At 40.6% G+C, this 25,684-nt stretch overlaps 1 protein-coding gene across 1 annotated transcript; it reads left to right on the top strand.

Annotated features, from left to right (window-relative positions):
* The first annotated feature begins 1,063 nt into the window (after window positions 1–1,063).
* Window positions 1,064–24,590, top strand: ahctf1 (AT hook containing transcription factor 1). The gene is given in 42 exon segments (XM_030131199.1): window positions 1,064–1,282; window positions 3,281–3,407; window positions 4,311–4,461; window positions 4,598–4,700; window positions 5,197–5,377; window positions 5,768–5,975; window positions 6,419–6,535; window positions 6,676–6,760; window positions 6,913–7,063; window positions 7,207–7,339; window positions 7,466–7,647; window positions 7,809–7,870; window positions 8,095–8,223; window positions 8,399–8,489; window positions 8,602–8,691; window positions 8,816–8,956; window positions 9,068–9,172; window positions 9,688–9,784; window positions 9,998–10,121; window positions 10,243–10,299; window positions 10,584–10,730; window positions 10,871–11,061; window positions 11,228–11,372; window positions 12,122–12,253; window positions 12,362–12,509; window positions 14,499–14,649; window positions 14,740–14,847; window positions 15,172–15,316; window positions 15,459–15,674; window positions 16,014–16,671; window positions 16,786–16,986; window positions 17,150–17,255; window positions 17,375–17,493; window positions 17,606–17,901; window positions 18,631–20,307; window positions 20,309–20,986; window positions 21,631–21,904; window positions 22,449–22,549; window positions 23,154–23,260; window positions 23,407–23,459; window positions 23,462–23,529; window positions 23,532–24,590. Coding segments are annotated over 41 exon segments (8,169 nt in total). The 5' UTR covers window positions 1,064–1,282; window positions 3,281–3,286; the 3' UTR covers window positions 23,652–24,590.
* The last annotated feature ends 1,094 nt before the right edge of the window (window positions 24,591–25,684 follow it).

The following is a 25,684-nucleotide window of genomic DNA, read 5'->3' as shown; positions in this document are numbered from 1 at the left end:
TTCACATGTAGGATGATGGCGCATCTAGATATTATTAGTAACTAAAACTAGGGAGCTATTTCTTTCTCATTCTAGTAAAAATGAGTGATGTTTCTGTAAAACAATATCTGTCTTCCAAAAAATGTGGGACATTTTAAAGAAATTACCTATATTTTAATCGATTAGTGGACCAGTAACAGTACTGATATCTCACTTTTATTCACTAATATTTTCTTTTAAGTCACCGCAATAGCAAATATATATCACTGGAATAAGCTTAAGATAAGATATGCCTTTATTAGTCCCACAAGGGGAAATTCCAGGTTTCAGCAGAAAAAGTACAAGCACACAAGGGCAAAGAGGTGCAAAAACAAGATGTACACAATCAAGAAAGCTACGTACATTATTTACAGCTGTGCACGTGCTGATCATGCCACAGGTTTATTGCATCGTTTACTGTACTGTTTATTGTATGGTCATTGCACAGGATTTTTGGAGCAGTTCTTATTGTGGAGCCTGACAGCTGCAGGATGGAAAGATCTTCGATACCTCTCATTCACACACTTGGAGTATCTCATTCTGTCACTGATGGAGCTCCTTAGTGCAGTGTGTTGGAGGGGGTGGGAGTCTTTGTCCATAATGGAGGACAGCTTGGCCGTCAGCCTCCTCTTCCACCTCCTCCACCTGCTCCAGAGGGCATCCCCGGACCAAGCTGGCCGTCTTAATCAGTTTGTCCAGCCTCTTCCTGTCTGCTGCTGTGATGCTGCTCCCCCAGCAGACCACACAAGAGAAGACTGCAGAGGCCTCAACAGAGTTGTAGAAGGTCTTCAGGAGTGCCCCCCAAAGGACCTCAGCCTCCTGAGCAGATAGAGTCTGCTCTGACCTTTTTGATAAAGTGCTTAATTTAGCCTAACAGTCTCTGAATAATAAACTTACATCAGGTGATCTAGAAAAAGAAACTACATGTCCAACCAGAGCAAACCATACTAAAACAGAAAGCGGCCTTACTCCTGTCCTGCAGGGGGCGGCATCACCCCGTCACCGTGTGACGCATTAGAATCAACGTCGACGAAGTAGACAGACATGGAGCAGTTTCCAGCGGTGGAAATGGCGCTTATCGGTGTCGAAGCCTGAAGTGTGAAGGGAACAATTCGTGTCTGTATGGTGAATTGTCTGGTGGGCTCCGTATGACTTGTGGTTTGAAACGGAGTTGATTATGACAGAAGGGAGAAGAAATCGGAAGATTCGTCAAGAAACACAAAACATTCGTCGCTCGGATAAAGCGCTTAACATCTTCGGACAGGTAGTGTACGTTGATATCGGTAGCAGCTAGCGGCACATTGCATCACGTTTCCTAATGTAGCGCTTGTTGGCAGAGAGCTAAGTTAACTCACCGAAGTCACTCATAATGCCCCAAAAGATGTATAATAAGAACCTCACATGCGCTTAAACAGTGCAGGCTTAATTTAATACTTAAGTAATGCCATACATACTAGGCTAACGTACGTGTAAACTGTGGCAAATAAAGCTAAAGCTTCATCACTTAACCTAAGCTAAATTGTCCTAATTTAGCCAAATTTACAGTTTCACGTAAAGACAGTATTTGTCACTGACGACAGTAGAATTATGTTTTAATATGCAAAATGTTGCCGCTGGATGACAGCCCCAAGGCGAGACGCTGTAAAAACAAAAGCCCATACTTGATCTGACTAGTTACTGCTAATCTTGCTAACTCAATACGTTAGCGAGCGTTGCAACGTACTTTATGCTAGACTAGCTAGCGGCAGCCACCACGACTTCAGTTATTTGCTAACGACTCGGGTTAATGTTTAGCAATGCAACCTAAATGTTAACTGATTGTGTTTTAACAACAAGCTTTACATTTTGGCTTGCATTGGATTTAAGGTTAGTGGTATATGATGTGTTCCTTGTCTAACATAACTATGTTGCTAGCCGCTTAGACTCAGACGTAACTCCGATAAGCTTTAAGCTATTCCAGCGTGACCTTGTAAGCTAGCAGGGTAGCCTGCTAATGTAACTGAGGAAAGTAAAAAAAACATTTAAAAGATACAAGTCAGTATCTAGCACTAGATAATGCTGATATATCCTTGAACGTGTTGTTAACGCCGTCTGTGTCTTAGAGCACAGTACTCTTCAGGTATGCATCACACTTATATGTTTGTTTACATCCCAGCAGACTGTCTTAATGCTAACAACTAAAGAGAACCAAACTAATCTATGCTGAAGAACGAGCTAACTTAAGGTTGTTATCCAAATTGTCTAATGCTTAACGTTGCATGCAGTTTACTGACTGGGGAGTAATAGTTGGTAAAAGGTTGTTGTTTTAGTTTTTGTGCTAAAATGTCACACACATGCTCCAAATGACACACGTGCGCTAGTCATGGTAAAATCATTAATTATCTGGCCAAGTTAGTGAAAGATTTGCCTCAGCTTCTAAGCTATTATTATGTCATGACCCTATTAGATTAAGTATTGACGGGATGCATGAATTCGTAAATTCTGTCCACTGTTTCACTCATGTCATGGCATGTGGCTTCCTAGTGAGTCATGTTGCGCGGGAGTTCACTTGAATCCACCGTGGTTTGTTCCCACAGTGGTCGTAGAGGGCAGTATTGTGTCCGATTTCGACTGGATGACGGGTATGGTCCTAACACAAAGCTGTAGTGAAAATGCGTTTTTAATACTAGTACAATAATTTGCTGAAATATTATTACAATTGTCAGTTGAATATATTTGATAAAGGTGATATTTTTTCTATCCTCAAATAAATATTTAAGAGCAATATGAATAGAAAGTGGTTGTCATAAGCATTGTATCAGAGTTTTCTCCACAGTATTTTTTTATGTGGACAGAGGTGATTTGGATAATAACCTTGTGTATTGGCTTATTGGAACCCACATCTTCACATGTGTAGCAAGGTACCACCTGTTGTTGCTGATTATAATGCAAACACAGTAGCAACCCCAACTGTCAGCAAGTTCACTGAGCATGTTTCCTGACAACTGGGGCAGCAACACTGGTTTGAAAGAAAGACCTCTTTTGTACTGTAAAACCCAGCAGAGCAAATGGACAGAGCTGGCTATATAGGTAGCAGAGGTTTGAGAACAGTTATTTCTAATGTTATTACATTCATTTATTGATGTTTACTGAAAATGTCTTCCGCAAGCTGAGGCCTAACATTGACATTAATTTTTTTGTATTTTGAGGGATTTGTTCGTAAAAGGCAGCTGGAATAGTTCCACTCCGTAACATGCTGTGTGTCCTGTGTTGTTTTATGCAGTGAACAATGCATGACTTGACAGCTCAAGTCACCAGCAGCCTTCTGCCTTTCCCAGAAGTGACGATAAATGCCTTGGGAGAGGATGAGATCACTCTCGACTCTGTGCTACATGGGAAATTCACTATTGGTGAGACTGTGTTTACTTACACATAATTGTTAGTGATTAGTTTGTACAATCCATACTTACATGTGAAGCTGAAGTTTGAAACCACATTGCTTCCACTTTGATGGAACCTCCCGCACATTTCAGCATCACAAACAGCAAGACCTTGGACTATCATAAAGAGGTGGATTAAACTGAACCAAAGCTTGACTCACTTACAGAGTGAAAACACTTATTTTGGAAGGTGCAGATTGTTTTGCTAGTTATACAAATGTTATTCAAGGGCATGGTTGACAGTAAACAAAAGAAAAAAAAAAAATGTAGGAATTTAAAAATGAGCTATGGTTGCACATGGGCAGCTGAGGAGATAAGGTATTTAAAGATATGATCTAATGAAGACATTAAAGTCACTTAGTGTGACACCATTTTTTTTTTAATAAGGCTCGCTAATAACAATATAGTGACAACAATATGAATCTATTCATACATGCATCCTATGGAATTAACACTACATTGATGCCAGACCAACACCCATCCATAAGTTTGTCAATGTCAACAATCTGCAAATGCAGAATTTATTGATGGGAGATTTTGCTGTAGGTATATCATGCAAAATTATTTGTTTTACTGTCAAAAGTGCAGTGTGAAAGCACCCTAAGTGTCTCTTACAGCAGCCCGATACAGCTGGGCCAATGTCTATAGTGTAACTGGAACAAGTCAGTGCAGATTATTTGTCTGAGTACTACTAGGGTTTAATTGAACAGTTTCATCAACTAATACATCTGACTGCAATCTCACATTTGGATGAGTGTAAGCCGACAAAGTAAACACAATAAACCCCTGGACAAAGCTGTTTGATTTTAACATGTGGAACTTTCATCAAGTACATTCCTATGTTAATAATCTCCATTTCCCTCCTTATGGAAGGCCGCAGTGGGCTTGCCTGGCTCGCCTGTGGACCCCATCTGGAGGCTGTCCATGCAGTGACAGGAGAACGACTGTCTGCATACAGCTTCAGTGGTGGTGGGGAGCATCCACCCACTGTTCTTGCTACCAGGGACTTCAGCTGGCTCAAAAGGTAGGACATAATTTCAGCACTTAGATTCTATTTTTCCATTTATTTAGAGTTTTGTTGAGTGGAAGGCTTGTACTCTCATTAATGCTTATGCTGTGGTGATATCTGAAGCTATTTGCTTAACTGTATATTCCAATAGATCTGGACTACTGGTTGGCTTGGAGGAAGCAGAGGGCAGCGTGCTGTGTCTGTATGACTTGGGACTGTCAAGGGTGGTCAAAGCTGTGGTTATACCTGGGAGGGTGAGTATTCTGTATAGGAATGGGGCATGGTTTCAAATGGAGTGCTAAAATCTGGGATGGAGAGGAATCTGGGATTGATGAATCAGTATTTGATGGTATTTCTCTAAGGAATTAGATGGGAGGGGGTTTCTTTCTCCAACTAGCTGTAACTGTGTTTATGTATTGCAGGGGAAAAAACATAAACATTTCCTGGTATCTTGGATCTGATATATTGCTGCAAACTTTAATCACACATACTCTGCTTAACTGATATTTAATCATACAAATGTTTGCTCTTGGATATCTCTTCATCTTTCATTTGGTGTTGTCCCAGTAGTATTGAAATAAGGACTTTTACCATTTTAAGCTTTAAAACCATTGGTTATGAAATGTTTGAGGGTTAAAAGAAACACACACAGATTGAGACAAGTAATCAATTTGTTATGCAAGCAATGGACAAAAGAACAGTCCCTCTAAAATATTGAAACCTGACTGCATCTGTTTTTTTATCATCTAGATAACAGCCATTGAGCCATTGGTAAGTTATGGTGGAGCAAGCACCTCAACTCAGCACCTCCACCAGAGTCTGCGCTGGTTCTTTGGGATTGCTGCAGTAGTGACAGACCTTGGTCATGTTCTGCTAGTGGATCTCTGCCTTGATGACCTGTCATGCAGCCAGAGTGAACTAGAAGCTTCAGGTGAGGAGAAATCATTTGCTGTGTATACGTTTTCATGCATCTGTGTCAGATGTTTATATTCAATTGTGAGACTCTATCAGCTACAAACATGGAAAGTGTGATCTTTCTTATAGTTTGGCTTTCTGATATATGAATGTAAACAAGTGATGTGAGACTGTCTTACAGTAGATTATTAGACTTGTTTTCCTGTCTTTAATAATAACCTTCAGAGGTTCTAAGCTCATCTGGTTTTTAGTGTATCTTTCTATGTCATAGCCTGTGTGTTACGGTAGACATTGGGTTCACTGAGACATACAGTCGGTCTGCTCATTTTCTTTTGTTTATCTGCTGTTTGTTTCTTTCTCTGTCTGAACTTCTTTTTTTCTTTGGGCACATATTCTCTATTTTCAGATCTGCAAGTAGTGACCAAATCTCCAGCAGAGATCCCTAGGCTTAGAGAAGTCAGTAGCAGACAGGGCAGACATCTTTGTCTTCAGCTGAATGCGCCCACTGGAGTTGGAGCTACAGCTTTGCAGTACATCTCCAGGACCAACCAGCTGGCAGTGGGATTTTCTGATGGTTACTTGCAACTATGGAACATGAAGGCTCTAAAGAAGGAGTTAGTGTATTTTTTGTTTATAACATTTCTGCTGTTAATTTAATTATTTCATTAATCGCATATGCTGAAACCTAGTGTGAAGATGCCAGTCTGAAATACGGGTCATTGTTATTCTATATGTAAAAGTGGCTTCACAACCTTGGATACCAGTAAATTATATGTACACCTGTGGTTGTAATGTTTAATTCTAACTCGTGAGTGTAGTTGTGTCACCCCAAAGTGGCTGCAATGGTCAGTGTTGTATGGTGCTAATAAAAACATTCGATACAGATTAGAAATTATACATGAAAACTTGACCTTTAGTGTGAAAATATACCAGGGCATAAAATCAGGAATGAGCAAATGCTTGATTTCATGTCTAAAGTATACACTAGAATGTATGTTTTTACTGACAGGGAAATTACCCCATGTGCATTAATATATATTTAACTTTTGATGTGTAGGTACCATTCCCAGTTAGAGGGTGGCAGGGTGCCTGTATATGCCTTCACTTTCCAGGAACCAGAAAATGATCCTCGGAACTGTTGCTACCTCTGGGCTGTCCAGTCTTCTCAGGACCTGTAAGTCGATACATAACTCAGTTTGACATTGTTCAGTTATTAAATGTTGCCATCAGATTTTGTAAAGATTTAGTAATATTTTAATATTTGTATGTCTAAGCCAACTTTTACTTGGTTCTGCCTCCTTTTACCCTACACAGTGATGGAGATGTGGTCAGCCTCCGCTTGCTCCAGCTGGCCTTCAGTGAAAGGAAGTGTCTTGCCTCTGGGAAGATCCTTTATGAGGTCTGTAGATATTTACAGGGACGCCACAAGATTTACTCACACCACATTTCAGTTAGTGTATTTTTAATAGTCCGGCATTCGTGTCAATCCAAGGACTATTTATTTACCTGCCTTGTTTATTTCCCATATCTCTTTCTCTTTCTGTCACTCAGGGCCTGGAGTACTGTGAGGAGCGATACAGTCAGGAGTTAAGTGGTACATCTTTTCCTCTCAGGACTCAGGCCACCAACACCCGCTTACTGAACTGCCAAACCATTGAGAAGTTCAGGCCCCATCCTGATCGTGATGATAGTATGAATGAAGGTTAGCTTGCTTGTTATCTGTGTTGTGGAAGATAAAATGTGAATACTTTACACTGACATAGCCCAAGAGAATTAATGTTGAAACAACTGTACTATTGTATAATACCTTTGTAAAATATCACACATATTTGTTCCCATTTTCAGTTGCATCTCCAGACACCAGCGTGTCTATCTTCAGCTGGCAGGTTAAGGCCTACGGTCAAGGAATGCCAGCGACCTTCATTGGGGTTTTTGACATCAACCGCTGGTACCATGCTCAGATGCCAGATTCTTTGAGGTACAGTGGAGACTGCTTTTGGAAGTACTGGTTTGAGTCACTATGCGTTATTGTGTCATGTCTTCCATGATTTCCCTTGATTCACTGGGACACAGCAGTAAGTGTATTTTTATTTTTGTCTGTCAGAACTGGGGAGTCTCTACAAAATTGTCCTTATCTGGCAGTCTGGTCCCTGGACCCAGTGATGCAGATGGTGTCTCCCCATGTCCTCTTGGACGTGGTGGTGCATGACCGCAGTCTGAGCAGGGGTCTGCCCTTCACCTGTCCCCCACCGGAACAGTACTTTAACCCCACCACATACAACTTTGGTAAGTCTTAACATACACAACACAATTTTGGCATAAGATTTTTTTTTCGTAATAATCCTTTGGAGAAAAGATCAAAAATGTAATTTTAAAGTATTTCCCAGAACTATTTAATTTTTTCAGGTTTTGTCCCTATATATTTCTGTTTCATTTTTATATTACAGATGCTACCTGTCTGCTCAACTCTGGAATTGTGCACTTAACCTGCTCTGGGTATCAGAAAGAGGCAAGTTTTCTCTCAAACATACATTTAACACAAATGTCAGTTAAAAGAAATGAATCTGTGACTGTACTATAAATAAACATGTCAGGAAAAATTTGTTTAGTGTTAATTGCTTTTGGAATTTATCCATTCCATTGATTTTTTGTATATACAAGGAAATGCCATGTAAAGATGTTTTGACATGAAGTAACCTTTTCTTTTGCCATCTGATCCTTCTAATACCACAGACTCTGAGCTTTTTGAAAAAAGCTGCTCCTTGTTCCAGTGACGTCATCTCCACTAGCTATTCTCGCTGCCTCATGTCCGGTCTACTCTCATCTCGCCTGGCGGACACCCAGGCTTCCAGCCTCTCTCAGGTATGTACACACTTGGCTGATGTCTAGGACTCCAGATTGTTAATTCCCCAACATAAGTAACATGCTCATGCCAAACGCCCTCTTAGATGCATTATTGTAATTTAAAATATCACACTGAATTTAGTGTTTATTATTAAGGTGGATTTGTAATATGTGCTTTAAATATGGGGTTTAGGAGGAGCAGCTGGATGCAATCTTATCCACAGCTGTGGAAACGAGCTCTTTGGGTTTGATCACTGGCTGTATCAAACAGTGGACTGCAGAGGGTGAGGAGTCTGGCCTTGAAGAAGTGTCAATTTTTTTCTCCAGTATAGATAAATTACACACGTCAGTATATGGCAGGTCAGTTCTAATGCTTGTCACTTTGTCTCTCAACAGAGCAACCAGGCTCTGCTCTGAACCTGCGCTACATCCTGGATTGGGCGTGGAACAAAGTTGTCCAAACCAAAGAGGAGCTGGATGGCATCTGTATGTGTGACTTGCAGTAAAATATTCATAAACTTGGTGACTTAAATATATCCAGTGAAACCTCGATTACAGGGTAAATTAGATTTTAAATGAATGTTTTTTTTCCTGTGTGTTTGCTCCTCAGGTGCACCACTGTTTGACAGCTCGTCAAACTTCACAGACCCTCAGACGATGCAGCTGCTACAGCACAGCCAGAGACTGCTCAGTAACCTCAGCACCATCTTCCATTGTCTGCTCAGTGAAGCTCAGGAACTCACTCAAAAAGGTACAGACTCTCCCGAGGCACAGTTACCAGCCCAGCAGCTTGGACAGTTTTCTGTTGTTTTGATCCATTTTTAGCTCCTCACAGTGTTTGGTTATATTTTCTTCTCCACAGGACTGGTGGGTCTGATGAACAAGAACATGGTGTCCAGTCTGATTTCTAAATATGCTCAGGTGGTCCTCTGGTTTTGTCGCACTGGTCTACTGCCTGAGGGACCAGGTAAGGAATTATTAAATGTAATAATGACCTACATGGAAATGTATTGGGGGGCTGGGGACTTTATTAGCAGTACTGCTCATTTCAGTGAACCAGAAACTATTGATTCAGTGAACAGACTCAAATCTGGTTTAATATTAAAGTGATGGTGGTACATTTAAATCAAATCCACAGTACCAGACCTAGTATGGGTGTTTAGAAATAACCTTGAATTGATAATGTCAACAGAAACTCCTACTCTTGTGCCTGTTTCTGTTTTTGTTCCAGTATATTGTTGTACACTTGAACAGAGTCCAAATCAAATGAGCTTTTCTGGATTCAGTTCAGGAGTTGCTTTTTTTTTTTTTTTTTTTTTTTTTTTTTTGGAAACTGGATAAGGACCGTTGCTTATAATTGAAGTTAAGAGGACACTTTGTCAAGGGATGGCCAAACTTGTAGTAATAATTGTATTCAGCTGTTTTTCTGTCAATCAAATTTTTCCTCTTGTCTCTGCGTATCGTATCCTTCTTCCCCACCAGATGATGATGCGCTTCAGATTTCCAGGCCTTTCTACACCCACTCAGTCATCAGCAGTTACTACACTATACGCAGAGAAGAACTCACCAGACTGGCCAAGTGAGTAGGCTTTACTAAGAGCATAGCTAAAACAAATCAAACCTGGACTACGTCTCAAACTTAAGATGACAGTTAACCAGTATTTTTCATCAGTTGTTAAAATAAAATTTCAAAGTGAAATTACCTTGTAATTTTACTGTTGATTGATGATTATCTCACACTTGTTTATAATATGATGAAAAAAATGCTGACACACTCCTTTTGGTTTTTCAGAGGCAAGTGGTGTGCAGACTGCCTGATGATTGATGGTTTGGTTGGCCAGTGTGGAGAAGGCTTATCCAACCTGTGGAAGAGGGACGAGGGTGGAACAGGCCAATACCCACCTCCTACTTTACATGTAAGAATTAAACTTATTTTGATTTCTGTTTTACTTATTTACTTATTTTTACCTTAAACTTTTGTTCAATTGAATATGCATCCTCTTGAGCTGAGTGTTATCATCTATCTTTGATCCACAGGCCTTGCTGGACATTTATCTACTGGATAATATTGATGAAGCTACCAAACATGGAATTGTATCCTTATTGAATAATTATTGCTATGTTATACCTATCAACATTAGCTTTGAGCGCATACTGTTTTAGATGTTGTTGTCTGTGAGTTGTGAATATTAAATTACTTGTAATATGTTAGAAAATATTTGAAGTTGTATATGAATATTAGATTTTAAGGTTAGACTAATTAAAATAATGCATCATGTATCCAGTAAAATGTCTGAATTGGATACTAAATCTAATGTTATTACATAATCTCTCCCATATGTTGAGTGTATGTTTGAGCCTTGACCAGTTGCTTTCAGGTGATTTACCTTTTGCTGGATGTCATGTACTCCTTCCCCAATAAGGAGGGAGCATCAGTGGAGTCTTTCCCCACAGCTTTTGCCATTCCTATTGGACTGGTCAAATTAGTGCAAGGACTCTGGCTGCTGGACCATCACGACCACCAGGTTCATAAATATTAATTGTTAAAGTCTGGGGAGCATCAGTGTGCCTATTAGTGATGCTGAGCCTCAATGAATTCTAACAGCTTTTTGTAGTTTCCCTGTCTGGATTTTACGGTTATGATTCATTTGTTTTGTTTTGTCAGAGTTCGTTTGAGCTGCTCCTACATCCAGCTGCGTCTCAGTGTCAGTTTGAGTGGCAGCATGAGCGTGTCCTGCAGGCACTGATGTGCCAGGGTCAACACTCTGTGGCACTGAGATACTTTCATGTTACAAAACCTCCAATTTCCTCCACCACTCAAGCCAAACTCTGTCTCTCTGTTCTGCTACATAATAGGTAAGACAAAAGATGTAGGACATTTCATAGCTATTGCAAGAACAAACATTTTGGATTAGAAAATGAAGCATAATAATTATGACTCTTGTCCCCTGCCAGCTGCTGACTGGCCTTTCTTCTGCATGGGTTGGCTTGCCTTTTATAATCAGTGTGTGCCCTCTTCCAGATGTCTCATAGAGGCGTGGTCCTTGATTCGGCAGCACTCAAGTCGCCTCAACATGGGTGAACTTCTGGGCTTTCTTTATGAGAACTGCCAGGAACTGGGCCTCATCAAAGAGCTGCTCAAACTACCCCTGGGCCTACCTGAGCAGGTAGGAAAAGAGTCAAATGCATTATTAGACTTGACATGGATGATTTTCTCTATAATTTCACTTAACAGTGCATTTGAGGTATCTTCAGACACTTTGCTGTGAACCTTGAAAATGATGGAATTTTGTCATGGTAATGACAAGAAATTAAGATACATCTTAAGATTAAAACACCCTGGTTCTTTATGTAAAAGGTTCCTGATCATTTTTAAATGTTTAATGAAGTCTTAATGACAGTTAAATTCTTAAATTGAGGGAAATAATTTAAGAGCTGAACATAGCATTGGAAAATAACTTAGTTTGTATAGTAGATTGTCCAAGGTAGAAAGTTAATCAACTACTAATCAAGTAATGTTTTCATAGTTTCTTAATTTCGCCATTTATGTAGAATGATTAACCAAATGTTTTACCAGTTGTCAAGAGAGTTGCATACATCAGCTAAATGATTTGACTATTTATGCTTCAGTATTTCATATATTAGGATTTTAAAGATGTCTTTCTCATTCTAACTAAAAGGTGTACATGGGAATATCAGGATTATTGAAAGTGTAATCTGAGTTGCTTTATTTTTCCCTTTTTTTTTGTAAAACATTCATTCCAAGCTATAATTAATAACCTTCATAAGTCCCTGCATAAGCCTTATTTCCTGCTTTCTATAAACATTTAAAATTTCAAAGTGCTTACAGATAAATTATTCTGTGCATCTTCGGTTTTGAAATTCTGTGCCTAAAATGTTTGCATGTGTGTTTCAGGAGTGCCTGGAGAAGTTTCTCCAGGGTACTGGGGGTCTCCAGAACAGAGAGCTGCTGATGGTGCATTACCTTCAGCAGGCGAACTACATACCTGCCCTGCAGCTCAACCACAGCCTGAAAATGAACCTGGTGGTACGTTTGAGTCGCCACCAAAGTAAAATATCTCTAATACAGTGTAAACAAGATACTCTAGTTGAACCCCATAATATTTATGATTATTTGTTGTTCCTGTATTTCTAGAATGAGAGAGACCCGAAGCTTAAAGAGCGGTCCAATACTAGGAACTCTATTTTGGATCAGTACGGCAAAGTTTTGCCCAGGGTCCAGAGGAAACTAGCAATGGAGCGAGCAAAGCCTTACCAGCATCCTGGCACAATCCACAGAGAAGGTAAGAACTTAACTTGTGTTAGCTGAACATAGGTTAAACATAGACAAATTTCTAAACTAAAACAGAGTTTACACGGTACTAATGTTTTAAGACACATGCTCAAATATTTTGATAGTAGATCTAAGTTACAACTTAAATCTAGACCTAAACCCTTGGTAGAAACAAAGGCTAAAGTAATGGTTGGCAATGTGCATCATTTTAAAAGGTGGGGAAAACTTTGAGGATGAGAAGGTGTGAATTACACTGTTTAGTGTATACGTTGAACCCCTCTGGCAGTTGTGATGTCATTTATGATATATACTCACACTTTCTTGTTCAAAGTAGAGGTACTGAGGACTGCTCGTATATTACCTGCTGGAGGCAGACTTGCAACATGACACAACCCAAGCTGTATGACATTTTGCAAACTTATGGCATCATGACATTAAACTGTTGTACAGCTTCAAAACTGGCAACTTAATTACATTTGACATGACACACTAATGTTTTAGTGTTGATAAGGAAGCAGGAGACAAGTCCCTACTTAACAGCTACACATTTCTAACAGTTTGCCAGGGTGTATCATCTATTTGTTATGGCAGTATGATTTCATTTTTGTAATAACAGGGTACAATTATGTTACCCTGTGTGAAACAGTTGTATATTTGATGGTTTACCCACTCAATTTTACTGTCTAGTGATTTGACCTGTGGGGTCCCCCAGGGGTCCATCCTGGGACCCCTCTTGTTCAATCTTTACATGTTGCCCCTGGGCTAGTTAATACACAGTAGTAACATGTCCTACCATAACTATGCAGACGACACTCAGATTTACATCTCGCTGACAGCAGGTGAACATGGGCCTGTGGACTCACTCTGTGACTGCCTCCAACAGATCACTGTGTGGATGCAAAACAACTTCCTCCAGCTAAATTCAGACAACACTGAAGTCATTGTCTTTGGCCCACAAAAACCTAGAGAAAGTGTCATCTGGACTCTCTTACTCTAAAAGCTAAAAACCAGGTTAGAAATCTAGGGGAAATAGTGGACTCCGACCTAAACTTTAACAGCCACATTAAATCAATTACATCATCAGCCTTTTACCATCTCAAAAACATTGCCAGAATCAAATTTTTACTGTCTAAACCAGACTTGGAGAGACTTATCCATGCATTTATCTCTAGCAGGTTAGACTACTGTAACGGCCTTCTCACTGGACTCCCTAAACGAGCTGTAAGACAGCTGCAGTACATCCAGAACGCTGCTGCTCGAGTCCTGACTACAACCAGGAAGTACGACCATATTGGTCCTGTGCTCAGATCTCTTCACTGGCTTCCTGTGGCTCAGAGAATAGACTTTAAAACAGCTCTGCTCGTTTATAAGTCTCTCCATGGTCTAGCACCAAAGTACATCTATGACATGTTGGTCCCATATGAACCATCTCGGACCCTGAGAACCTCAGAGACTGGTCTTTTGCTGGTGCCCAGAGTCAGGACTAAACATGGTGAAGCTGTGTTTCAGTTCTATGCAGCTAAACTCTGGAACAGTCTTTCTAATGACAGGAGATAGGCCTCTACTCTGACAATGTTTAAGTCCAGGCTGAAAACAGCTCTATTCAACTGTGCATATAACAACTGAAAGGGTTCTATCTGCACTCTTCTCTTTTACTTTGTTTTAATTGATTATTATTTATGTTTTATTGATTATGTTTTAATTGTAGTTGTGTGTTTTTAACCTGTTTCTTTTCCATTTTTGTAAAGCACTGTGAATTACCCTGTGTATGAATTGTGCTATACAAATAAATCTGCCTGACCTTGCCTTACAAACCATTGCATTATTATATATGGATTATAACAATCATGGTTTTGCAATTGTTTCAAAACTGTCAACGTTTGCATTTCCAACTCAAACCACAGGTGCAGTCAGTCTGTTTACTTAAGTTCAGCTCATATTTTTCCCAACGTGTGGTTTAATCATGATGTTTCCATTTTGTTTTCTCAATGTGATCTAGTCTCTCGGCCGCAACCACTATCAACTATCACCAAACGCTCTGCTGGTGAGAAGGTGATGTCAAGGGCTGGCTTCATCAACAATGTCCTCACCAAGATTGAGGAGGTATGGTTAGGAAAAGGAGCCACTCCACAGTCTTCCCCAGTCAAGAGGTGACTATAAAATATTGGAATTACTTCAAAGAAATCTTTTTTGTTTTGTTCATTGAAATCTTAGCATTTACCATTGACTTATTCTTGCAGCCCTAGAGCAACAGACATCTGCAGCCCCAGCCCTAAGCCTTCCTCCCTGACTCTTCCTGATCCTTTCTTGGGAACCCCTATCACCATGACATCCAAGCGAAAGTCAAGGTACTCCTAAAATACACTATGCGATTGTGTGCTGCTCTGTTGGGTAGATATTGTTCCTCTGGCAGAACAACTTGTTTTTAAGTTGAACTAAACTGTACAGCCAAGATGAGTTTTAAATCTAACTTCATAAACATGTAAACCTGAATTAATATGAGTTCTTGAGCATCATAGAAAGGTCCCTATTTAGTTTTTAAAGAGTGACGAATACCATATGCATTATGATGTTTTTAAAATTTTAAAGAACTTGTCAGATAAGTGTTTTTATTCCTTTTGAATAATCTTTCTTTTCTTTTAATTTTTTTTTTTTTTTTTTACTCCGATCAGGCTAATGGAGTTGGTGGTTCACCCCTCTTGTCAGACCCCTCGGCCCATCGTCAGCCCCCCAAGACCTCCCACTTCCTGGGTATCTCCAAAGAGCATCGGCAAGGCTCCAGAGCTCAGTCTGCTACAAACTCCACAAGTTGTCAAGGTGAATAGACAGATATACACTTTTTTAAAATTCTAAAATGTTGTCGTCATATCTCATAATATCGTTTGAATATCCTGATAGGATAAAAGTTGTTTTTCTTACTAATTTTGCCATTTCTATGTTATTTTTCCTGCACCAACAGCGGGCTCGGGCCTTGGCTGCTTCAGGTCCAGTGTTCTCAGCCTTCACCCCTCAGTCCATCCTGCGCAGCAGCCTGAGGCCCACACCTGTCGCCACCCCATCAGCCTCCCCTGGGCGCTCCATCACACCACCCCTTCGCAATAAAGAGAACAGAATCACCTTCATTGAAGAGGCAGAATCTCCTGAACCAGAAAAGAGCATCCGATGGACCAATGGGGTACGATCAAGCACTACTAATAAACTGATATGTACACACATTCCACGGAGGAATGTGTGCCATTCCCCTACTCTCTCTTCTCCCTCATTTCATGTCTCTCTCCACTGAAGCAATCAAGTAAAGACAAAAGGACCTAGAATAATTCATTAGACAGTTGAAAGCTGATGTGCAAAATGTTCTTTTTTTTTATTGTTTAATTGACAAACGAAGGAATCTGCAGTAATAATTATTGTTTATAATTATTGTACAGTGGAACTTATTACATCTAAATCCTCATTTTTTGGTATGTTTTCTTTTTGAAATAAAATGTTTCCTGTTTGAATTTGTGTTTCTCTTTAGATGGCAGCAGAGAGTGAGATTAGTTTGCTGACTAGAGGAACGACGTTGTCCAAGGCAGCTCATAAGACCTGGTCCCCACAGCCTGCTGAGGAGGAAGCAGATGAACCAGAAGAAGAGGCACAGCCTCATGTTAAGTTCCTTCCTCCAGAAGGTGGAATTCCTTCTCCACAGCTGAGATGCTCTGAGAGTGAATCATCCTCCATCCATGAAGTTACAGAAGAAACTGGACCATCAGCATCATCACATGCCCAAGTTTCCCTGAGCTTTGAAACCAGCCACACATCTGTACGTTCAACAGACACAACTTTAGAGTATTATGATGCACCTCTGTCACAAGATCAGGAAGGGGAGGAGAGCCCTGTGGATAAAGATGAGGATGATGGGGTAGTGATAGTGACAATCAAAACCCCTGAAGAAAAAGAAGAACTGGAGCAAGAACCTGCATCAGCAGCTGAACAGGCCCCTCTCCTATCATTGAATGAAGGGGATGGGGTGAAGGAGGATGAAACGTTTGAAGATTTAATGGCGGCTTGTCCTGAACAGGAGGACAAAAGGGAAGTAGTAGTTGAGTCTGAAAAGGAGGATGAAGTGGATGTTGAATCAAGTACAAAACAAGAAGATAATGTAACTCCTGATCCAGGAGAGCTTTCCAGTCATGGTAATTAATTCTCTCTTTTTGATGGTGTTAAAATTTTCAATGAAGTTAGGGAAAACAAAAAAGATTTTCCACACTTACCTAAATCATCACCTGAATTATTTTGTATTCCACTAGGTTACAACCAGGTGATGGAAGGCACAGAGTCAGTCACTGAGTCTGCCCCAGATGTAGAATTACAGGATCAGTCAGTGAAACCTGAGGCCCAGGATGACCTCTCAGAGGCCATTGAAGCTCCAGAGTTCACTGAAGGCATGAAACCATCTGAATCCACTGAAGCTGCAAAGGAACCAGAAGACGATCTGGAGCAACCAACAGGTTCGTCCGAAAAGTTGACAAACATTACCACATGTAATGCAGTGATTTAATATAAAAGGAGACTGAGGATAGTGATTGTATGAATTATATATGTTTAACTGGTTGTCAGTCACATGACTATGACTTGAACAATGTTATTGAATGGAGTTGTTTTTGTCATTAGATCTGACAGACTTTGTCCAGCAGCATCTGTTTGGCAGTGATGTGGCTTCCCCTCTAACCCGCTCAGGAATACACAATGCATCAAAGACCGAAGTGTCATTCAACAGGTATCCTACCTGTTTCTTGAAATGAAAAACTCTCCCTAATGTTTCTATGGTTTAATCTTTAAGAAGCCTTTACTTGTAATGCATCTTATCCACTTAATCTTTAATCTGCTTTCTTCCAGTGAATTACTACAGGAGGAAGAAGAGGAGCTCACAGCTGCTAAACCTGCACTGATGCTCACCACCCAAAAATCTATCACCTCTGTAACATCCTCAGAGCCAACTGGCACCGACTCTCACTGTGAGGAAGATTTCACACATAGCAATAAGCTTGTAGTAAACACTCTCACTGTTAGATTTCTCTTTTTGTCTTTCACATTGTCACAAATCTGCTCTTGTGCTTTGTCCTCTAGCTGTTGTGAGCGTTAATGACAGTGAAGAACTTTCTAGTCCTGCCTCAGAAGAAGAAGAAGATGAGGAAGAGGATTCTGATCAAGCCGAAGAGGAGGAGGAGGAAGAGGAAGAAGATGAGGAGGAGGAAGAGGAGGAGGAGGACTCAGGCAGTGAGGTGGAGATAATTGAGGAAGTCCAGGGTAACGGAAGGCTGTCACCCCTCCAGCCTGGTTCAGTCTTTGTGCAACAGGGACAAGCCCACTTTTTGCCACCTTTGTCAGAGCAGGAGGCTGAAGTGTTCTCTGCAGAGATGAAGGTAACTTGACTACATGGTTAATGTCATGAATGTCAATACCAATGCATTGTGCAAATTTTAGTGGGTCCTTTGGTTCACACAAATATGTGGGTGTACCCCTAATTAGAAACTACTTTGAATGAGGTATGGCCCCTGAAATATAAAATGGTCTCTCTGTTGGTCCTTGAACATATTTAAATATAGTAATATGAATTTTAGGTCCTAAAGTGTCTTGTACAAGGAACTGACTTGTTTAAGAACTTAATGTTGACAAAACTACAAAACACACCACTTTGAAACCAATAACCATTAATTTAAACAATGCAGTTTGGTCTGAGTGTAACTGGGTACTCCGAGCTAATGATGTAGTATGTGGCATAGAGCTACATAACTGGACATCATATTGGTCACATCAGGCTGTGGCTGGGATGTGGTAGTGTATGCACAGTATTACAGTGTAATTGACATAAAATGAGGCAGCCTAAAGCTTGTGTATAAAGCTACCACAACACTGCCATCACCCAACATGGTTCCATATTTGTATCAGGACCAACATAATCCGACCCAAATGTTAATGTTGTTGGTATCCTTGTTTGCATTATGGATGTGGAATGGTTCTTATGTCTTGAAATGAAGCTGCTCTGTGTAATGTTCACTCTGTAGGTGTCTGTGTATGGAGAGAGATTCTGATGAGCCAGTTTTTAAAGAGTTGTAGAATTAATTCAGTGTCTTGTTCTTGCACCTTAACAGTTAGTAGAAGATGAAATGGAAGGTGAGGTGGTGATGGTGAGACTTGGGGCTGACGAAGAAGAGATTAATCCAGATGAGGACGACGAACAAGGATCATCCTACATGGAGCTCAAACCTTCAACCACTCTGTTGGTACCTCTGGAGCTTGTGGAGGAACAGGATGGCCTGGTCCATAGTTCTCAGCTGGGTCTTAATGAGCTTCACCATACCTGTGTGCCAAATGACCTAAGGCCTGAAACCCACAGCACCTTCTCTCTGATGCTGGATGTGGATGAAGATGGAGAAAAAGAGGCAGATGTGCTGGACAATGACCCGCTGTCCTCCAACCCTTACCAGTCAGAGGTCACTGATGAACCAGCAGCCACACCAGAGGTCATCCTTTTGACCAAAAATGACGGAGTTACTCCCCCCTCAGGAGAAGGCGCTCAGGAGGAGCTTAGGGTAGAGATGGAAGAACTGAGCAGAACCGAAGTAGATAAACCAGCAGAGTTGGAACCTGTAGAATGTCAAACTGACCTTCAAGAGGAGCCTGGGGTAGAGATGGAGGAATCGAGCAGAACTGAAGTAGATAAACCAGCAGACTTAGAACCTGTAGAACCTCAAGCTGACCTTCAAGCTGAGCCTGGGGTAGAGATGGAGGAACTGAGCAGAACTGAAGTGGATAAACCAGCAGACTTAGAACCTGTAGAACCTCAAGCTGACCTTCAAGAGGTGCCTGGGGCAGACCTAGAGGAACTGAGCAGAACTGAAGTGGATAAACCAACAGAGTTACAACTTGTAGAACCTCAAGCTGACCTTCAGGAGGAGCCTGGGGTAGAAATGAAGGAACTGAGCAGAACTGAAGTGGATAAACCACCAGACTTCGAACCTGTAGAAGTTCAAGGTGACCTTCAGGAGGAGCCTGGGGTAGAGATGGAGGAACTGAGCAGAACTCAAGTAGATAAACCAGCAGAGTTAGAACCTCAAGCTGATCTTCAGGAGGAGCTTGGGGTAGAAATGGAGGAACTGAGCAAAACCGAAGTAGCTAAACCAGCAGAGTTAGAACCCGTAGAACATCAAGTTGACCTACAAAATGAAAACACTGAAGAAAAATACATGATAGAAGATGTAGAACAAAAGAAGGAAGTGGAATTGGTAATGTTGGCTGAGGATAATGAACCTCCAACTGTTTCTTTCTCTGAGCCAACACCAGCAGAACCCCCAGTTATTAAGGATGGCAATGATATTGGAGACTCGGCAGTAATGACAGATGCTCTTGTTCAAGAGGAAATGAAAGAGGAGGATGATAAAGCAACATCTGCTGAGGATCAGAAGGAGCTTGAGGGAAATGTGCCTTTTGAAAAGGATGTACCAGAACCCCAAAGTGGAGAAACAGTGGCAGCTGTAGAGGAGGAGCAGGAATATACAGCTTTAACAAATGCAGAAAATGACAACCAAGAAGAAATTCAGGAAAGGAAGGAAACCAAAAGGGCAGTGGGAAGACCTAAAAAAGTTAAAAAGAGTGATGAGGAGGAACCTGTGCAGCAGGCTGTGGACTCTGATACCCAGCCAGAGGAAAACCCTGTGTTGGACACGTCAAGGTCTCAGAGAAAAAAGAAAGCTCCCTCTACCCCAACAAGGAGGACCACAAGAACGAGGAGGACAGTTACCTTCATCTCCCCTTGTCTGAGGAGTCGGATCAGAAGAAGAGGAAGGGAAGGTACAGGAAGTAGAGACTAGCTCTGCAGTCCCTATGTCCCCCAGTCGCACACCTCGAAAAGGGAGACAGGTCAAAGAAACCACCGTCGGCACACTTCGAAGAAGTACTCGCAAGGTTCGGCCTGAGCCTCCTAAGCAGGAGGAGGCAGATGATGCAGAGGAGGCCATAGATAATGATACCACAGTTGCAAGTCCCTCCAGGGTCTCTTCTCCTGGCAGACGACAAGCTTCACAGAGGGCGACCTCGACAAGAACCAGTCAGCGGAACCGAAGCATCAGTGAGGAGGTTACAACAGACACAGATGTGGAAATTAAGGAAGACAAGGGAGAAACTGATGAGGTGAAGCATCCAAAGTTTTCTGGACGACGCAGTGCCAAGACTCCCACCCCAGCCAAAGGCAGGACTACTCAGCCCAGTACCCCAAGGAGGTCTAGCCGCAGGATACTGAGTAGCAGTGAGGAGACACCAACACCGTTAGAAGTCCTGAAAGAGGAAGAGGAGAGCGCCCCTCCTGTCAAACACAGCTCCAGAAAGAGGAAGACACAAGTGGCACAGCCTGTCCTGATAGAGGAAGAGGAGGACAGAAAACCACAGTCTCCCAGCCCTGGAAGAGGGACTCGTCAGTCCAACCGGACTGCCCTAAATATTTATCCACAAGTACGTATAAAATCTACTTCTTTTGTTTGTGATGAGCATAAACTGATAACAATCTTAATCCTATTAATCTGCCAGGAGTTAAAAGTACTGTTTTCTATCATCTGGTCAAAGGATCACATGTCAGTGTTTATAAGCACAATCACAGCAGATGATCACAGTATTATTTTAAAGAGGCCACTCTTTCCACTGTACTGTTTTAGTTCTGATAGTATATTTTGTAATCCATTTTATCCGTTTGCCTAGTTTCATATTGTTTACGTTGATGATAATGTCTAATGTTATGTTTTGCGCTGTTGCTTTGGCTAACCATTTGTGAAACCAGGTTTGCTGCAGTGTTGTGCACCTAGCCTAACAACATAAATGCTAAAGTAACCTGTTATGCACTAGCGCCTGTAAAATGATGTAGTCAAACAGGAGATGTGGAAAGCTAAATTTAGCTGATTCTTTGATATGAGATTGTCAGATAACCCAGCCCTCAGATATTGAAAGTTTCTGTGGAGTCGCACGCAATTTTTGCAGTTTGTGATGTATTTCATCATCCATTTTACCCATGATTACCATGCATATATCTGTATCACACATTATTTCATATGATGAATCCGATCCATTCATTTCTTGTCACTGACAACATTTAATACTCCCAGGTGAAACTGGTTCCTCTGTCATATCCTCAGAGTGTAAAAAAGATACAAGGAGAGACCATTATTGAAACCATTAATGCAACCGGGGATCGACCTAAACGGGACCTGAATACTTCAGCCAGTCAAACCACCACTCGTCGGCCAACTAGAAGCAAACTCTGGGACCACCCTGAGGAAGACCTGCTTTTACTAGACTCTCCATTGGAGGTGGATTCTGAAATCCCTGTTGCAGATGCCCTCATCAAGAGGCTCCAGGATGAGGAGGAGAAGCAGGAAGGTAAGCACGAGGCACCAGTGACACTGAAAATACACCCATACGAATGATGTATTCTCAGCATTTGGCCCATTTATCATCTAATTTTACTTCTAATGTATTAAACTGGGTCACTGATATTGTTGTTTTAATTGCAATGGCTTCTTCATCGACCCTTAACAGGCCTGACAAGGAGCCATTGCTCTTTGATCAGGCTGCATTTGTAAATAGGAATCTGTTCTTAATTGCTTGCCAGGGTAAATGAATAAAATTAAATAAAAAAATAAAATAAATAAAACAGTCTTTGATTATAATATTACAGGTGGAGTTGTTGACTCAAAGACGAGAGCCAGCAAGAGACATGCCAAAGTCATCAGTCGAGCAGGTTCGGTCACTGCCTCCCGTACAAGAACCCGTAGAGGATGAGTCAAGTCCAGGCGAGCATTCATTCATCTACCGCCATCGCAAGGAGAACAAGAGGTGTGCAGCCCTTAACTTCACATTTTCACAGACTCACATGTCCATTTATCATCTGTCATGGTGGTAATGCTGTGTAATTCTGTCTCAGCCTCCAGAGAAGTGTTGCCTTATCCAATTGACGAGTCTACAGCTCCTGTCACTTCGAAGCAGAAGAGGTGCCAAAGCCGCCACCATTTCACCTCAGGTAATGTTTGTGCTTAAAATCTTTTCCCATTTTAAAGTAATTATATTTAGCCTGTGTAATGAATATTAGTCTGTACACCCTTATTTAAATGTTATGTGTCTCTGATTTGTTTTGGGTGGGGAAAAGAACAGAACTATTTACATCTTTATTGTGAAATTGAAACCTATACACATAAGATGAAAGGGAGAAATGAAAACAAATATATGTAAAATCTGATTACATAAATGATCACACTAATCAGATGTGCCTGTTTTCAGTCAACCAATCACATGTTCATGTTATATGTAGAACACACCTGCTGTCAATTTAAATGACTAAAGTTAACATGTCAGGTTATTCTGACTTTTTTTATGTATATATTTTTTACATCACAAATAATAATTTTACAGGGGGTGATAAGACCTTTATCCATCTTAGTCAGGTGTTCAGGCATATGATCCAATCAGTACACTTTAGTTACAGATTGATTTCTTAAAACTGAAAGAAGAGATATAACAATACTTTTGACTTTTATAATATCAGCAGCCATTTAAAACAGATAGAATTCAGTCTAATTTCAGGAATAATTGTACCAGTTTGTCTCTGTGACCTAATCCTTTTTTTCCTCAGAATGAAATTGCCTCAGAGGAAGATAATGTGGAAGTGGATAAAGTAGCAGCAGCTGTTTCTAAAACCAGAAGAACTGGCAAGGCGAAACGGCCAGTAAGAGCCTCTGTGTCTGATCATTTGACCTCTTTTGTATTTAAAAAAAATATTAATATAAGCTCATAGGTGTTTACTAAATAACTTACTAATCCAGTAACTGTCCCTATCCAACTTCGTCACTGTCTTGCTTTATTTTCATTGGAATTCACCCCTTTAGATCCAAGGCGGTTCTAGAGCCAGCTCCAGTGGTGGAGGTGGACCTGCTGTCCCCTCTGCCAGCCCAGCAGAACCAGTCCCACGAGCTCAGAAGAGGACGAAGGAGTGCGAACGTCCCGCCCTCGGATGATGAACCTCCGTCGCAAACGCCATAATGGACACACTTTTACGAAACCTCTCACACGGAGGAAAGAAACTCTGAGGTCAGCGGTGAAAACCATCACCCACCTGGTCCAACAGTCCTGAGACTCTGAACTGACCAAGCCAGGTGATGTCAAAATAACGCATATGGTCATAACGGTTCTTTGTCTCCAGATGCCTCACCACACTGCAGTGGTCTTTGTTTATTAACTCTCCTCTAGGACAATACAATAAATCCAACGTCAGCATGAAAAATATTTTTGGGACAAAACACACTGGTACATAGCAGTGTGAGAGAGGACTTTATTTTTGGAGTTTACATGTCCCTCTCCTATAAACTTGATTATCTGTGGCCATGTTGTGTGGGACAATGGACGGCCATGCTGTAATCAGCTTTTCTGGCACTAAATGGCACAAGGTGATGGCGATCAATAACAATTTTTTAGAAGCTCCCATAAACAAAACCAGAGACTGGATTAAAATTGCTTGTGATAAAGAGGTTCTATTTACATTCTCTTAAATTTTATTTTTTTGTTATTTACTTTTACTACGTATTGAGGCCTGCTGTTTTTTCTATTTTAGAAGAAAAGCAACCAACTCGGTGGAAATGACCCGTTTCTACAGATGATATTGTATATAGTCTTTTGTTATGTTCCAAATAAAGGTAATAAATAAATCTTAAAGAATTATGTTCATTTTGAAGTTTAAAGTGTTGAAAATGCATTTGATCATCTAATCTGACAGCCTATGCCGTAGTCTTAAACCTGATTGGTTTGTTTTGGGGGGGGTTCAATGATAATGCACAGATTTGTACACTCTTAAACAGATTTGGACTGTTTGTACGTACATGGGGTTGTATATTGTGACAGAAAGTGACTTGCACAGTGGTTTGAGTTGTTGAATTTGGGACTTGTTGATAGGCTTGTTTAATTTTATGGCGACCACCATCACAAACATAGGCTATTTTCTGACGAATGTATGTAGAATGTCTTATTTTTGATGACCGCTCTTTGATAAATATGGTAAAGCTTGAATACTTCTCTACTTCTGGTGTGGAGTGATTGTTTCAATGCAGTTTCCTTTGTGAAATGTGTGTTTATCAGTGCAGCCGGTGTCTTTATTGAGGTTGGGGAATTGACTGGAGCCCAAAACTAGATGTACATTCACACATTCTTCACAACAGTCAGTATCAACAACCCCCACAGTGTTTTCAGAGTTGTCTTTCACCTGTTGATTTAGATTTTTTTTGTTTGTTTATAAGTTGTAGTTTTTATTTTTATGAATTAGTTTGTTTTCTGAGCCTTTATTTACAGAACCTAAACAAGTGGTGCAAGGCACAACAAACCCCGCCCCTCACACATATTGTAGCTTAATTTGGCATCGATCCAACTGATGCCATCATGTCTGTGTGTGCCGATGTCAGTATATCAATTACCTCGATATACAGTAGTGGAAAAAAATGATTAGACCATCAAAAGTCATCAGAAACAATGGTTAGGCAATCAAGTGCTAACTCCTGTGTGTATCATGTGACTAAAACAGACAGAAAAGTAAACATGGAATACCTAAAAGCAGTGTTTTTGTCAGTCCAATGCCATAGATATTGATGTAAGAACTGAAGTGATGTTGGTTATTATCAAGAAAACGTGGAAAGTGTCTAGATATCAACTCTTAAATTAAACTCTTATGAGCTATTTTTGTTATTTATCCAAACAAATGTACCTTTAGTTGTACCAGGCATTAAAATGAACAAGAAATTGAAGAAAACAAGGGGTGGTCTAAGAATTTTTTTTCTGCAATTGTATATGCCAAGTCTGAAGTAAAATTAAACAAAATGGATGTTCTTTATAGATGTGATGTTTTTCCCATTATAAGTAAATGGGAGAATTTTTTTTGTTTAATTCATAAAAAATGTGACCTTTGACCTACTTTCCCCAAAATGTAATTATATGTATTCTAGTTTTGCTGCTACAGATGAGAATTTTTAGCCATTATAGAAAATCGAGGGGGGGGGGGGGTAAAAATTCATAAAAAACTGAAACTTTGACCTATTTTTCCCAGAATTTAATGACATGTATTCTGGGTCACTGGCAATCTGTAAACTCAATTTGTATGAATTTGACTAATAGTTTAGCTGC

The sequence above is a fragment of the Sphaeramia orbicularis genome, chromosome 3 (assembly GCF_902148855.1).
Source record: "Sphaeramia orbicularis chromosome 3, fSphaOr1.1, whole genome shotgun sequence".
Taxonomy (NCBI): Eukaryota; Metazoa; Chordata; class Actinopteri; order Kurtiformes; family Apogonidae; genus Sphaeramia; species Sphaeramia orbicularis.
This window is presented reverse-complemented; position numbering and strand designations above follow the sequence as displayed.